General features: G+C 43.6%; 1 protein-coding gene across 3 annotated transcripts in view; it reads right to left on the bottom strand.

Annotated features, from left to right (window-relative positions):
* Positions 1-13,709, bottom strand: part of LOC148041800 (uncharacterized) — a 143,067-nt gene extending 129,358 nt beyond the window's left edge. For all 3 annotated transcript variants that reach the window (XM_087682567.1, XM_087682576.1, XM_087682559.1), the window contains exons 1-2: positions 13,649-13,709; positions 13,439-13,563 (exon numbers count right to left, since the gene is read on the bottom strand). In XM_087682567.1, coding sequence (XP_087538693.1) covers positions 13,439-13,563; positions 13,649-13,684 — 161 coding nt within the window. In that variant the 5' untranslated portion in view covers positions 13,685-13,709. The remainder of the gene's footprint in view (positions 1-13,438; positions 13,564-13,648) is intronic.
* Between the last annotated feature and the right edge of the window lie 788 nt (positions 13,710-14,497).

Raw genomic sequence — 14,497 nt, 5'->3', positions numbered from 1 at the left:
ACAAAATGTGAATAGAAGAAAAATCTAGAAGGCCCTCGACCATCTTCTTCCAAGAAGCCCGTCGGATCGCATCAAAATGAAGATGACTATAACAAGCATGCCAAGTAACCCAAGCTCGTGGAAAGACCGCACAACAAAGGATGTGAGCATGTAGAGCCCACCTTCCTAGGATCCTGTCCAAAGAATGGTACCTATAGAAGCATCCTCCACTATCACCGCATCCTGTGTAAAGGCCACACGGGTCCAAAACTGTGTGAGACCATGAAAAGACAATAGCATAAAACCTAGATCCAGTACATAGAGAACTTTGGCAGAGTTGTCACCAATGGTGACTGTGCCCCCTTTGGCACTCGGGTCTTGAGGCCAATCTTGTCTATAAGTCATGTGAGAAGAGGTCCTACTATCTACCAATCAAGGCTTCTCTTGAAGAAGCAAGAGTTGTATCCTCCTTGACAAATACATGCATAAAGACAGACTCTGTCGTTGTTGGGGCAACCTTCGAATCCTTCTCCTTGGGCTTCAAATGGGAGTACTTTTGCCAACACTTCTCCTCGGGATGAGTGTCCTTCACACAATGTGGGCACTAGGGTTTCTTCTCATCCTTCTTGTCCTTCTACTTTTTGTCCTTGGCATGTGCCTTCTTTTTCTTCTCTCCACCTGCACCTGTAGTAAATGCCTTGGTGAAGCCAGAACCATGGGCTCCAACCTCATTGAGTCGCTTGTTATCCTCCAAGACAAGCGGTGAAAGCTCCTCCCATAAGAGCATCTCGCAAGTCCTCAATGTGATAAGGCTCATGTAGAAGACATCGAACCGAGGAGATGATAGCTCAGTCAAAAGGATCATAGCCATGTCTTCAAAGGATATCATCCGGCCAAGAGAGGCAAGCTCACCTCGCATGTCCTCCATCTCCGTGATGTGCTCCTTCATAGAGGAGAAATCATCAAGACTGAGCATCCACAACTCCTCCTCCAGGGAAATCTTGTGGGCAAACATCTTGTACTAATACAAAGACGCAAGCTTCTTCCACGCTTCCACCGCAATCTTCAACCTGCAAACATGCGCAAGAACAAAATCCTCCAAACTCATAAAGAGGAAGGATCAGGCTTGCCAATCCCACAAGGCTGCACGGTCCATAGAAGTTCCATCTGTGGGATCCTCCTTAGGACAGGGAATGGAATCTGAATTAAGAGCCCAAAGATCAAAGATATTGAGTATGCACTTCACCTAACACAACCACAACGAATAGTTCGAACCATCAAGTTTGTCTTCTTTGAGTAATGAAGGTAAGACAAGCACCTATACCGAAGGTATCAAGAACGACATCTTCATTGAGGATGGAGCCTTCTGTGAAAGATGAATAGAAGGGGGATGGGTGCTAACAGGGAACTCCTCATGCCGACTATAATCGTGTCTCTGCTCAAAAGAGTGTCTAGAAAAAAGCTCCTCCTCTGAATCATCAAAGCTCATGACTAGAAAGACATCTTTGAACTTGCAATCACCCAGAAGTCTGCATTTGACAGAGAAAAACCTATCGCCTCCCAGCAGGAAGCTATTGCCTGCACAAAAAGTTGTCACCTACAATAGGAAGCTGTCGCCATGGCTTAGGAAGCAATCGCTTGCAGCAAAATGCTATCACCTGTACTAGGAAGCACCTACAAAAATGCAAATTTGTGTTTTGAGCAAAATGCAAAAGCTGAGGCTGTCTGATGTCAAAAAGTTGCCGTCTAGTCTCTGTAGACTATCGCTTGGCTACCTAGGGATACAAACGGGCAATGGACCACCTGTTCAGCCAATAAACGCAAGCTGAAAATTTTGCGTTTTGGAAATCTCAACTACTCCTTCGTGATGAAAACCTAATCTTTTGCAAGAAATCTCAAGGTTGTGTCCTCACTTAGGCGATGATACCATGTGAGAGTGCGCAACAGAAAAGAAACACGAACACAAAGAGAAGCAGAAAGAGAGAGAGAGAGAGAGAGAGAGAGAGAGAGAGGGAGGGAGGAAGCAGAAGATGAGGGAAGAATACCACACTAATTGAGGAGAATGTTGATACAATGATGATGGATTGATCAGTCCCTGCATGCAACCCAAAGCATCAATGAGGGCACCAGATCAAGCTAACAAAAATGGCAACACCAAGCACGGCGAGTTGGAGTGTCGGAGTATGCACCTACAAAGGGAAGACTAAAGGCTGAAGAGTGTGTGTGTCTACCAAGTGGGGAGGCTAGCTATAAATAGCCAAGACACCCAAAAACTGGCCGAGCTGATCCAAAGGAGGCTACAAATGCTGGCCGACCAGCAATAAATGCTGGTCACTAAAGATAACTACCGAGAAAATATAGGGAACACCCCGAAAAAATCCTAGATGGCAATGACAATGTCTAGCAAGTGTAGGCAGACTGTGGAAAGAGCAACTGGCCTAGGAATGCACACAGGAAGCCGACAAATAAAGAAAATGTGCCTAGGCTACCATAGCTTCTATGTCTCCGTCAGAATCTGATAGGAGCTCACAACCAGGAGATAACACTGACTAACATGACTAACACAGGTAGGCTAACAAAGACAACAAGGGAACACAAAAGAGTCACTTCCTTGACTCGGTCCTTGAGAATATTGCTAAGGAAAAAAATCATTCATAAAGGACCAAATTGTTACATCCTCGAACATTCAAGGTGAGCGCTCGCAACAGTGGCCATTGACAACTAACCATTAATATGCCCTAGCCTTCAAGACACATTCACACCAAGTCACTATGTGACCCATTATTAGTGACCAATGCAACGCACACCCATCCTAAATGCACATGTAACACTTTTCGTGTCATGAATGATTGTTATGCTCGACAGTATCCTCACTAAGATTAAGTGAAGTGACTCTGGAGTAAGTAAACCAACTCCCATGTAGTCTCCACCTCCAATCCTTAAGGATATCTCAACTTGACTAAGTAAACAAGATAAACAATTCTTCAGGATTGTTGGATCATAGATTGAAGAATCAATTTGAGTTTGAGTGAAGTCTAATGAGCGTCACCCTTAGGACAAGAAACTTCCTCGATCAAGAAAACTTGTTCACCTTGCCCCATGCATTCTTTCAAATGACTAATGGGACACAAGACAAACTTGGATATTTGGAGGTAATTCCAACTAGTAGGACAACCTACTTATCTTCTTAGTAATTTTAAATGGTTAATCACACCTTAAAGATAATTGTGCATTTGTTGAAGCTCATCATGTTAGTCTCTTTTTGTATTTTGACGTACACCCACATATCTTCTTGGAGCTCATGAAGGGTGTGGTATTAGTTATGATTTTCTAAACACACAAGGATTGATACTTATCCACGAGTCTAAATATGCTTTAAGACATTTGCTTCATATCCTCAATATCCCTTTAAATCGCTTAATCAAATCAAGCAAGTCTACTAACATTGAGCAAGTTGTAAATATGTAAATTAAAGTCACTTCCAAAACAATACTTTCCAATAAACAATGAAAATCTAAAGGGAACTTGACTTTGGCACAAAGTACAATTGTGAGCTTTGTTGCTTTCCTTTGAGATCCTTACTTCTTCTTCTTTTTTGCATATATCAATTAAGACATCAACTAAGAACTACTTTTTTTTCTCCTTTGAGTCTACAGGCAATTAGTTGTTTCACCTCATGACCACACATGAACATGAATGACCTATATAGACTAGCCAATATAAGCAAACCCAATTTGTGGAAGGTAATGCTCCCAATCAATTGATGATGAGGGACACATGTCATGATTTTATTGATTTCGATTAGTACGTTCAATATATCCATCAATCTCAAGATACCCAAGAATAACAAAAAATAGGTGACTCTCTAACTTTTTTGAAGGCCATTTGCGAAAAAATGGCCAATGGGATTCTAATCACTATCTCATGTTTATCAAATGGTTCACAAAACAATCCAAAAAACACAATGCACAAGACAATAGTATTAAAAATTTCTAGTCCATTTCTTATAGAGAATTTGAAAGGATTGCACTACTCCCACTTGTTTATGCTATACAACTTTATTGCGCTAACTTTAGCGGCGCTACACTATTGAGTCTCCATAAGGGCTTCATGCACAAACGATTACAAAAACTGCGAACTAATCGAGGCCAAAGTTCAATTCATGTCCAAGTGTCTCAATACTAGGTGTATCCTAATGTCATGAGGACATGTATTTTTGAAACCTCACTCAACATGTAGATTAATTTTTAATCACATAGTTAAGTAAATGTTACACATGTGAGGTATAACTGGGATTAGAGTAAATTTACGAGCCCGTGACCCGAGAAAATCACGGGATGTCAAAGGCAAAAGTTGCTATAAGTTATGCTACACAAGTACTTGGTGGTATCTGGTGCCAATTGTTAGCCTAGGTCATTCATTTGGCTAGAAGTGTTAGTTCGTGACACTAGAGAAGTGGCATTTAATGGTACCTAACACCAATCTGATGGTCAAAGATGACACAGACACACTCACAAATGAAAGTTCCCTAGCCAATTTAATTATTGGCCAGTCAAATTATTTTTCTAGACACCAAAATAAAAATTAATATTTAATTATGGATAATGTTGGAAAAGCCATTTGGGAAGGCATGGATAATGTTAGAAAAACCATTTGGGAAGGCTACCATTTGGCAAACTTGCCCATGAAGGTTGGTGGGAGACTAAAGAAGAGGAAAAACGTGACTATTCTGCTGTTGTGAATCACAGGGAGCTATCGGAGCTGATTGGGACTGTTTTTCCTCCATTTTCCAACAGGAAAGAGTAGGTTCGCTACACGCAACAGCTCCTAGGGACCCCCAAACTGCAAGCGGCATCATCTATGCCACTGGCGACACCAAGGAGAGGGTTCCCAATAACACATGACAACATTTACAGGCTGTTGAGACAAGGCACCACGAGTAAATGACTAATTTTCTTCAGTTCTTCGCGAAGAAAGTCTGAATTTTCTCTCTCCTCAACATTCTCTCTCATCTTCCAACCTTTCTACAAATTACAGCATTGAGATCACCAAAGACTAAGAAATTTCAGATTTCTGTATTGTAAAGCCTAATTTGCAGTAAAAATTAGAGTTTAGCAACAGCCTCGAAAAGAGTGCAAGAAATTGGAAGCTCCAAGACTTGCATTCGATAGGGCTAAAGCTATTTTCGGTCAAATTCAAGTGGAGGGACTAGCAAATCAATGTTGGGGCATTTTCCATCTCGATCAAAGCGGGTGAAGGCCAATTGATTGCCCGAAGCAAGGGGCAAATCAGATTGAAGACTTGTTGGTCATTTTGGACACAGCAAGGGGAATTGGTGTTAGCAATCTAGTCAGCTCATCTATGAGTTTGGGCTATACTTGACATTACTAGGTATTTTAGGCATTTTACGGTGGTCATCTTAGTGATTATTAAGAGATTTATTGTTGGCCGACCTGATGCCATATTTGGCCTATTTTGGGCCTATTTATTCAGTGGCTCCTCCTCTCATTCAGTCACCATCATTCTCTAGGTGGTCTTCCTGTTGAAAAGTGTTGAGAAACCCTTCATTCTTCACCCGCAATTTGCGTTTTTGCATTTCTGCATTTTGCGTTTAGGGTTTGCAATCCCAAAAAGGAACACCACCCTAGACTAACTGTGCCTATTTATAAGCCACTCTCTCATTCATTCCTTACGGCTGATTCATTCAGTCTGTCACCTCTTCTCTCCAGCCTCTCCACTACCCTCACACCCCTTCAGGAGAACATTGCGGTTCGTGGTTTGTGGTTGTCTTCATCATCTTCCTTGTGCTACAGAACCCTTGTTCCCTTATATCACATTTACTCCATGATTCAGATCTTCATCATTCCATTCATCAGAGTTTCTTCTCTCTTCTCTTCTCTTCTCACTGTTTACCGAGTTTACTCAGTGTTCCTCTCCGCAAACCCTACTGTGTCGCTGGTACATCGTCTTTTGACATGGTATCAGAACTAGATCTACTTAAATAGTTGCAAAGATCCTCCACTTCTAGTGAAGGCAGAGACTAGTGGCGAGTTCAGCATCCACTTCTCTCCTTCTTCCGCTACATCCACACCCTAACTGGCAGTTGCTCCCTCCTCTGATTGCTGTTTTCCAGCTTGCATTCAGGGTTGTTGCTGCCACCTCCACCTCCCTTTGCTGCATTTTAGTGCAGCATTTTACTATGGCATTTTACTGCGACATTCTACTACTACGTTTTACTGCTGCATTTTACTGCATCGTTCTACTGCGACGTTTTACTGCAGTATTCTCTGTTGCTGACGGCTCAGTCAGATTGTTGGAGGCTCCTCCCTGCTGTTAGCAGCTGTTCTTTGCAGCCTGGCGGCTCAGCTAGTTTATTGGCGGCTATTCTCTACAACCCGACAGCTCCACCATACTGCTGTTGCAACCTCTTATTGCTGGTAACATCCTCCTTCCACTGGCAACTCACTTCCAGCCCTTCCACTGCCCTCCCAACCCTTGAGGTGGACATTGCAGTTCATGGTTCGTGATTGACCTCTTCCTTCTTCAACAAGGCACACCAATACCCATGGCTTCTGCACAGGAACAGATCATGCTTTGTGCATTGAGAGACTCAACCCGTACGTGCAACACTCCATTCACACATCGCACCTCTCTGTTAAATGTAAAGGGCAAGGATTGGTTACTCACCCCACCCTCTGTCTCACGCTCACTGATAAATACAGAGGGCAAACCATACTCACAGCCCATCCTGTTAGGATAAAAGCTCACATCACTTAATTGGTTGTCAATGAAGATCGCTTCATCTATTATTGTCATCAAGGTGTGGAAGATGAGGCGTACCTAGGGAGGTAGCCCATATATCTGGTACTGTAGATTTTCTGAAGATCATGTCGTCTATGTGAGGAAATCACATGTTCTGCGAGGAGTACAAAGACATGTGAGGGAATCACAGAACGTGTGAGGGAATCACATGTTCTGCGAGAAGTACAGAGACAGCACACCAAGGGAGGTGGCTTTGAAACTCACCCCACATCACCTCCCAAAACCCCGCTCAACCGATCCCACCTCACCCCCCCACGACATGGCACACCCCCCCCTAAAAAAACCCCGCTCCACACAACCCCCCACCCCAACACAACATGGCACAATCCCCCCCCCCCCAAAAAAAAACCCCACTACACCCAAGTCCCCCCCCCCCCCCTACGACATGGCAAAACCCCTTAAAAAAACCCCGCTCCATCCACGCCACCCCACTGCACCTCAAAAAGCCTTGCTCAACCCACCCCACCTCAACCCCCCACGACATGGCGCACCTCCCCTAAAAAAACCCCGCTTCACCCAACCCCCCGCTCCCCCACGACATGGCACAATCTTCCCCCCCCCCCCCCCCCCCCCCACGACATGGCAACCCCCCTCAAAAAACCTTGCTCCATCCACGCCACCCCACCCTACCCCCCACGACGCGGCAGACCCACCCCCACCCCACCCCTGGACATTCCCCAAATAGGCAGCATGTACAGCAAGTATCCTAGGCAGAAATTGGTGCAAGAGTGCCACATGGCAACTGTCACATGTCAAGCAGATTGCAGATTACAAGTCGGATAGCTGGTCAGCCAGTTTGCTGACCAGTCGCAGCCGACCTGCTATCTCTGGGTCTTTTTGGCTGGCCTATTTATTGGCCTCAATTTTTGCAGTCTTCTTTAGTTGTGCTCCCACTTTTTAGGCTGCAGGCCATGGAGACTGCTCTCCCGGCTAACGAAGATTGAGATCTTCGAGGTGGAGACATACGCAAACATTCTCTCTGCACCTATGTATATTTTTGCATCCTTATACAGCATTCTTCACTATAGATTTTCTGTGTTTCACTATCTCTTTCTCGCTCTTTGTTCACTCTTCGTCTTGGTCATTCGCTTCTGCATTGCTTCACTCTGACATGGTATCAGAGCATTAAAGGACTAACCTAGGGTGGACCCATCTCAAGAGGAGATTTCAACATAACACAAGTCTGCGTTTTCAGCATTCAAGGGTGAGCAAGAGGGTTGCACATTAAAACAAGGCTGAGGCGAGCGTGGGTGTGAGAGAAAGGAGAAGATTTGCTGAAGCTACTGCTGGTTTCTAATGTTAGAGAAGGAAGAAGGCTGCATTTTGGGCCTTCAAGTGCAGATTTTACCTTTTCATCACCTTCGGCGGGTGAAGAAGGAGCGGGACGAGCGGTCAAGAGCCCTAGCGGGCTGTATTCTCACAGTCAGAGGGGGCTACTTTTTGTGTTTTGTGCACGCATTGTAGGTGAAGATGTCTTCTGAGGCCAAGACAGAGTTTCAGGCGATCATGGACTGGAAGGTGCCTATCTTACCGGCTCTTCCATCAGATCCAAAGCTCAATGGTGAATTACCGCATCTGGTGGGTCATGTTGCTTGCCACTTTGGAGTCCTATGATTTGGCGGAGCTTGTTACGAAGGCTATTCATTGTCTTTCTTCGCAAACAAGTTCAAACTCTCTTCAGTGATAAGGTGGAGTTAGCAAAGCCTTAGGCACATTGGGATAAACTCAATACTCGCATCCACTCGTTTTTATTTCTCTCATATACTACAATTGTTATCTCTCATATTGAGCATTTGATGGTGGTCCAAGAGATATGGCTGGAGCTTGATCGGATGTATAATCGTATGACCGTCATAAAGCGTGCTTTTTTGGAAGTGCATATGAGGACCATGAGTGTCAACAAGTCATCTTCCATGCGGGAGCATATTAACAAGTTAAGGCAACTTCAAATGCAAGTATAAAACACAAGGAAGGTGATCACTTCTAAAGACATGGCGATAACTCTTCTTTCACAATTACCGCCTCATTTCAGTGGTATTTATTCTGCCTTGATTGCTTCAGGGCAGTCTAAGACTCTTCGGCAGGAAGAGTTGGTTCCTATGGTCTTGGACCAAGTGGAGCAATTGAAAGGTACCAATGCTTCTAAATCTGAGGCTTTGGTTGGTCAATCCTCTCAGAAGAAGGGGAAGAACCAAAAGAAGGAGGAGAACAAATCCAAGAAGGACAAAGAAAAGAAGTCCACTTGACACACTTGTGGCAAGGCAAGTCACTGGAAGAAGGATTGCCCCGACAAGGAGAAGAAGGAGAAATCTTCAAAGGATTCTGAAGCAGTGGTGGCTGCTCCCTCATCTGCTTCTTTTCTCCACTTGGAAGTGGTTGAGGATTCATCCCCCTGACGGCTTCTGATGCTATGTTGACAGCCCCATACACTCGGGAGTGGATTGTTAACAGTGGTGCCTCATGTCACATGACTCCTTCAGCAGGTGTTGCTCATTTGCGGCCTTCGCATGGCTAGATTCTCATTAGTGATAGTTCGTCTATTCCTGTACAGAGATGGGCCGACATGCATCTTACTCCCGATGGGCAAGGCGGTGGCCATACATCCGAGGTACTTTATGTACTGGCCTTGGGCTCCCATCTACTTTTGATGCACAAGATTTATGCCCTTGGCCTTTTGGTCGAATTTGATGTGGATTTTTTTCGGATTCTTGATCTAGATTGAGACAGGTTCTTTCTTCAAGATATGAGGAGAATGGAGTCTATAAGTTGCGGTCTTCATCTACCTTGACTTCTCTTCTTCTTACCTCCCAAACCTAGTTCGAGCTTTGGCATGCTCAGTTTGGCCAGCTCAACTATGATTATCTTCGGAAGGCGTCCAAGGGACGGCTTGTTCGAGGTTTGCCTGATATTGTGGTGAGACAATAGCCTTGTGTATCCTGCATCTGTGGGAAGCAGACTCGCATGCTGTTCCTAGCAAGGCTTCGAGGCGATCTTCAGCACCTTTGGAGCTTGTTTCTACTGATCTTTGTGGACCGACGAGGACAAAGTCACTAAGAGAAAGCTTGTATATCATGTTAATTGTGGATAATTACAGCACGATGACATGGGCTTATTTCTTAAAGCTAAAGTCAAAGGTTTTCTTTAACTTTAAGGATTGGCTGCTCTTTGAGGAGAACCAATCGGGCTAGAAGCTGAAGATCTTGCGATTAAATAAGGACATAGAATTTGTTTCTAATGAGCTTGCTTGTTTTTTTATACAAACTATAGTATTCACATGAGTTTGCCAATACAAACACTCCTCAAGAGAATGGCATATTGGAGCAAAAGAATCGTAGTGTGATCGAGATGGCGCGTACCATGATGAAGCATCGTTAGAAACCTTGGTGTCTACGGACTAAGGCTATGGCTCCTACAGTTTACATCCTTAATCATTCCCCTACTTCCGCTATTGTTGGTATAACCGCGTATGAGGCATACTTTGGGGCTAAGGGAGATGTTTTTATCTTAGGGTTTTTAGGTTTGATGGCTATTTTCACATCCCAAAGACGCATGACAAATTTGAAGCGGCTTCCAAAAGACAGGTGTTTGTGGGCTATAGCTCGCAATCTCATAGCTACCAATTGTATGATCTCATTAAGCGGGATGTCTACACAAAGTCGAGACTCCTATGGACCCGAATTGGAAGGCTACGGCCCAAAATTCTGATTCTCCTTTAGCAAATGCTTCCCGTTATAGGCAATTGGTTGGCTCCTTGATATGGCTTCTTAATACTCGTGTTGACCTATATTATGTTGTAGGTGTGCTGTGGCCAAGTTCATGAGTAAACCCAAGATGGTTCATCGACAGGCTACTCAGAGGATTTTGCAATTCCTACGAGGGACTCCTAATCTTGGGATCTATTATCCAGTTGATACAAGTGCTATAGCCTTGGTACTTACCGGATGGAGTAATTCAAATTGGGCTAGCGATGTGGATCATCGAAGTTCCACGACAGGTTATTGCTTTACCTTGGGTACTGGTGTTGTTTCATGGAGCAACAAGAAGCAGCCCACAGTTGCCCTATCTTCGATTCAAGCGAAGTATCGAGCAGCGTCTTCTACTACATGTGAGACAGTGTGGCTTCGTAGGCTCTTGGAGGCTGCTGGCAGAGAGGTTCTACTATTCTCCAATGCAACATTGAGAGTTGCATTGCCTTGGCCAGGAATCCTGTGTTCCATGCTCGGACGAAGCATATTGAGATTCAGTACCATTTCATTCAGGAGAAGATTCTAGATGAGACCATTCCCCTAGACTATTGCAAGACAAAGGACAATCTTGTAGACTTGTTTACAAAGGCGCTTCCTCAAGCTTTACTTTGACAACACTCCAAATCCCTTAGCCTTCTGCTGTATCTAGGATCTGAAAGGGAGGGGGTGTTAGAGCTAGACATTTCCCGAACAGGGAGCAAGTACAGCAGGTATCCCAATCAACGATTGGTGCAAAAGTGCCACATGGCAGCTACCATGTATCAAGCAGATTGCAAATTGCAAGTCGGCCAGTTTGCTGACCTGTCGGCTGCATTTAATACAATCAACCTGCTACTTATGGGTCTTTTTGGCTTGCCTATTTATTGGCCTCAATTTTTGCAATCTTCTTCAGTTGTGCTCCCAATTTTCAAGTTGTAGACCATGGAGACTACCCTCGGGGCTGACGGAGATTGCGATCTTCGAGGTGGAGATATATGCAAACATTCTCTCTACACCCGTGCATATTTCTACATCGTTATATAGCATTCTTCACTGCACATTTTTTGTGTTTCACTATCTCTTTTTCTCTCTCTCTCTTCTCTTTGTTCACTCTGTCTTGATCATTCACTTCTGCATTGCCTCACTCTAACACTTGAGGCCCATGCCAATAGGAATACGAATCGTACACTAAAATCAGCACCTAAAATTCATGGAATTGATAAGGATTTCATATGCCAAGTCATCCAATGTAAATTGGGGCGACATTTAGCTAGTTGGTGGTTCCATTTGTGCAATTCCTGGGTGAAAATCAAGGGGTAATTGGCCCAACTTAGGTACTGATTGTATATACAGCAAGGGACTTTTGGATCAACAAAGAAGATTATGGAATCTCAACTTGTACACTATCCATTAGCAATTAAAGATAAAGGAAGGGGCACTAGCTTTGGGGCTAACTAGGTGTCTATTGTCTAAGATTGTTAAGGTAATATGTGCATTTCAGTTTATGCTCAGTTATTAATTGTTGTACTTGATCAGGGTTTACCACCCTATCTGAGGAGAAAGGTTGGTTTTACTAATACCATGTCAAAATAGTGTGAGAGAATGATATGCACTCATACCATATCAAAGAGAGAGTAGGGTTTGCAGGGAGAAACACAAAGTGTACGGCAAACACTAAGAGAAGAAAAACCCAAAGAAAACACAAAAGAAGAAGATGATGAATCATAAATCATTGAATCATACTAGGTGAACCAAGTTGCTACAACATAGTCAAAGCTCTAAAGGTGACTATATTGTCTTGTCTGATCAAGCGGTAGTACCTATAGGAAATCTACACTATAGAGGAAGCAAAACGATGTCCTCCAGCAATAAGCTGTAGAAGCTAATGTTGAAGAGTGAAGGAAAGAACAATTAGTTGTAGAGGAAGTGAAATGTAGTCCTCGGTAGCTATCATAGATGAAGAATATGCTGAAATCTCTCCGAGCTGATGGCTACTATCAAGGCAACTGCTAGGCAACCAATTACTACAAACAGTATGAAACTGCTGCAAACACAAGCCTAATAAGCTTGATAATGACACCAGATGAGGAGGACTGACACCAAATAATGTAGGCTGCAAAAATGCTAGGTGGAAATGGATTGCAGAAGCCATAAACCATAAGGTCCTCCTCATGAGGTGTGAATAGCAAGTGCAGTACAGAGGATGGAGAGACAAGAGAAAAATGTGAAAACGAGTGCCAAAGTCAAAAGGAATGAATGTGCAATGAATGTGTAGGATGTAGAATGAGGAAAGTCAATGTCGTATTTATAGGCATAGACTCTCAAATCACAACCTTTGAAGTCTCTCGAGTAGCACCCGACTCTCAAGTAGGGCCCAATGACGTTAACTAATGATCCAAAGGAAAGCCTTTTGGGATAAGTAAATGGAAACCAAAATAGGAATTAACAAGAAGAAATGTATTGAATGACTTGGTTTCTCAACAAAATCCCACAAAACTAAAATAGGAATTAAGGAGAAGAAATGTAAAGAATGACTTGGTTTCTAGACAAAATCCCCCTTCATTAGGATATTTTCTAGCATCTTAGTTAGGCTAGCAAGTAGTTGGAGGCGCATATAAGGGTAAAGTATAGATTCCGTCAAGCTGATGAAGCTGCAAGTGCTTTACCCGAAACTCCTCCCGACCAGAACTGCGAGAGGACAGATTACCTAAGCATCGTCATCTCTTCATCTCATGTAGAGATTTGCTATGGTAGATATTAGATATTGCACATGCCATTGAATTCGAGGATAGAAAATCTATGTTTGGTAAGAAGCCATTGGAAAACAGCAATTAACTAGCTCTGCTATCCGACTCGCCTCTTTAGCTTAATCGATTGACAACAAAACAATGGACTGCTGGAAAACACTTAACCTGTTACGTTGCTCCCAACTTGCAGCAGGTGCGACGGTCTTGGTCATGAGTTTGTCCGCCCTGGACCCCCGATCTTCTCGTTCTCCAATCGGGAAGAAAAAGCCCGGAATAACACACATACGTTTCTAAGCAACGTGAGCCTTATTTAGCAAGCATTGCAAAAAGTCATAAAATGGCATCTTCGCTTATTTTATCATAGCTAATAATCACCTCACTAGCTGCTCCGCCCTTAAACGCTTTTCCCATGGGTGGAATATATTCTATCTATCTCTCTAAATATTAAGGAGAAGTTTACCAAACCGTCTCCCCAAGCAGAAAAGGCCTTTCTGAACCTTAGAATGCTCTCACTTTTTTTTAAAGTTTAGTTTTGTTTCAAAGGTTATTTATGTTCGATGCAAAATTAAAAAACTAAATACTTTTTTGGAGAAGTGCAAGAGAGAGAGTGTGTGTGTGTGTGTGTTTTTAGAAAACACAAAATCTAGTGGGGGTTTACCGTTTCTTTGTTCATTCTTTCTTTTAAGGTCTGGCCTACATTGCTCACGCTCTTTCTCTCTCTCTATCCTACGCATCTGTATAGGGAAAAGCTTTTCACCAAGTGCACACACACATCCTCTCTCTCTCTCTCTCTCTCTCTCTCTCTCTCTCTCTCTCTCTCTCTCTCTCTCTCTCTCTCTCTCTCTCTCTCTCTCTCTCTCTCTCTCTCTCTCTCCGCACATGGAACAAAAGAAACACTATGGAATAAGGAAAATCCCTCTTATTTACCAGCGGAATCTAAGGCCATGCAAAGGAAGAGGAGAAAGTAGTGTTTGAGGGTGAGAGTAGCGGTGCCTAGCTAGAGGCGATGGGGAGAGCGGGGTGCAAAGGCATGTGCTTAAGGCATGGAGGACAAGTAGTGGCATGCAGGTGACACGTATAGATGTGGGTGGCAAGCAATAGGGATGTGTGTGCATGTGTCTCTCTCTATGTGTGTGTGCGCGCACATGTATGTGCACTTACATTGCATTGAGGCATATGCATGGCACATTCAAGGTTCCCCCTCAAGAGCCTGACTCGATGCAT

The sequence above is a fragment of the Lygodium microphyllum genome, chromosome 1 (assembly GCF_053477565.2).
Source record: "Lygodium microphyllum isolate KBCC chromosome 1, Lygodium_microphyllum_v1.1.10, whole genome shotgun sequence".
NCBI classification, from domain to species: Eukaryota; Viridiplantae; Streptophyta; class Polypodiopsida; order Schizaeales; family Lygodiaceae; genus Lygodium; species Lygodium microphyllum.
The sequence above is the reverse complement of the archived record's forward strand: the minus strand, read 5'-3'. Positions and strand labels throughout refer to the sequence as shown.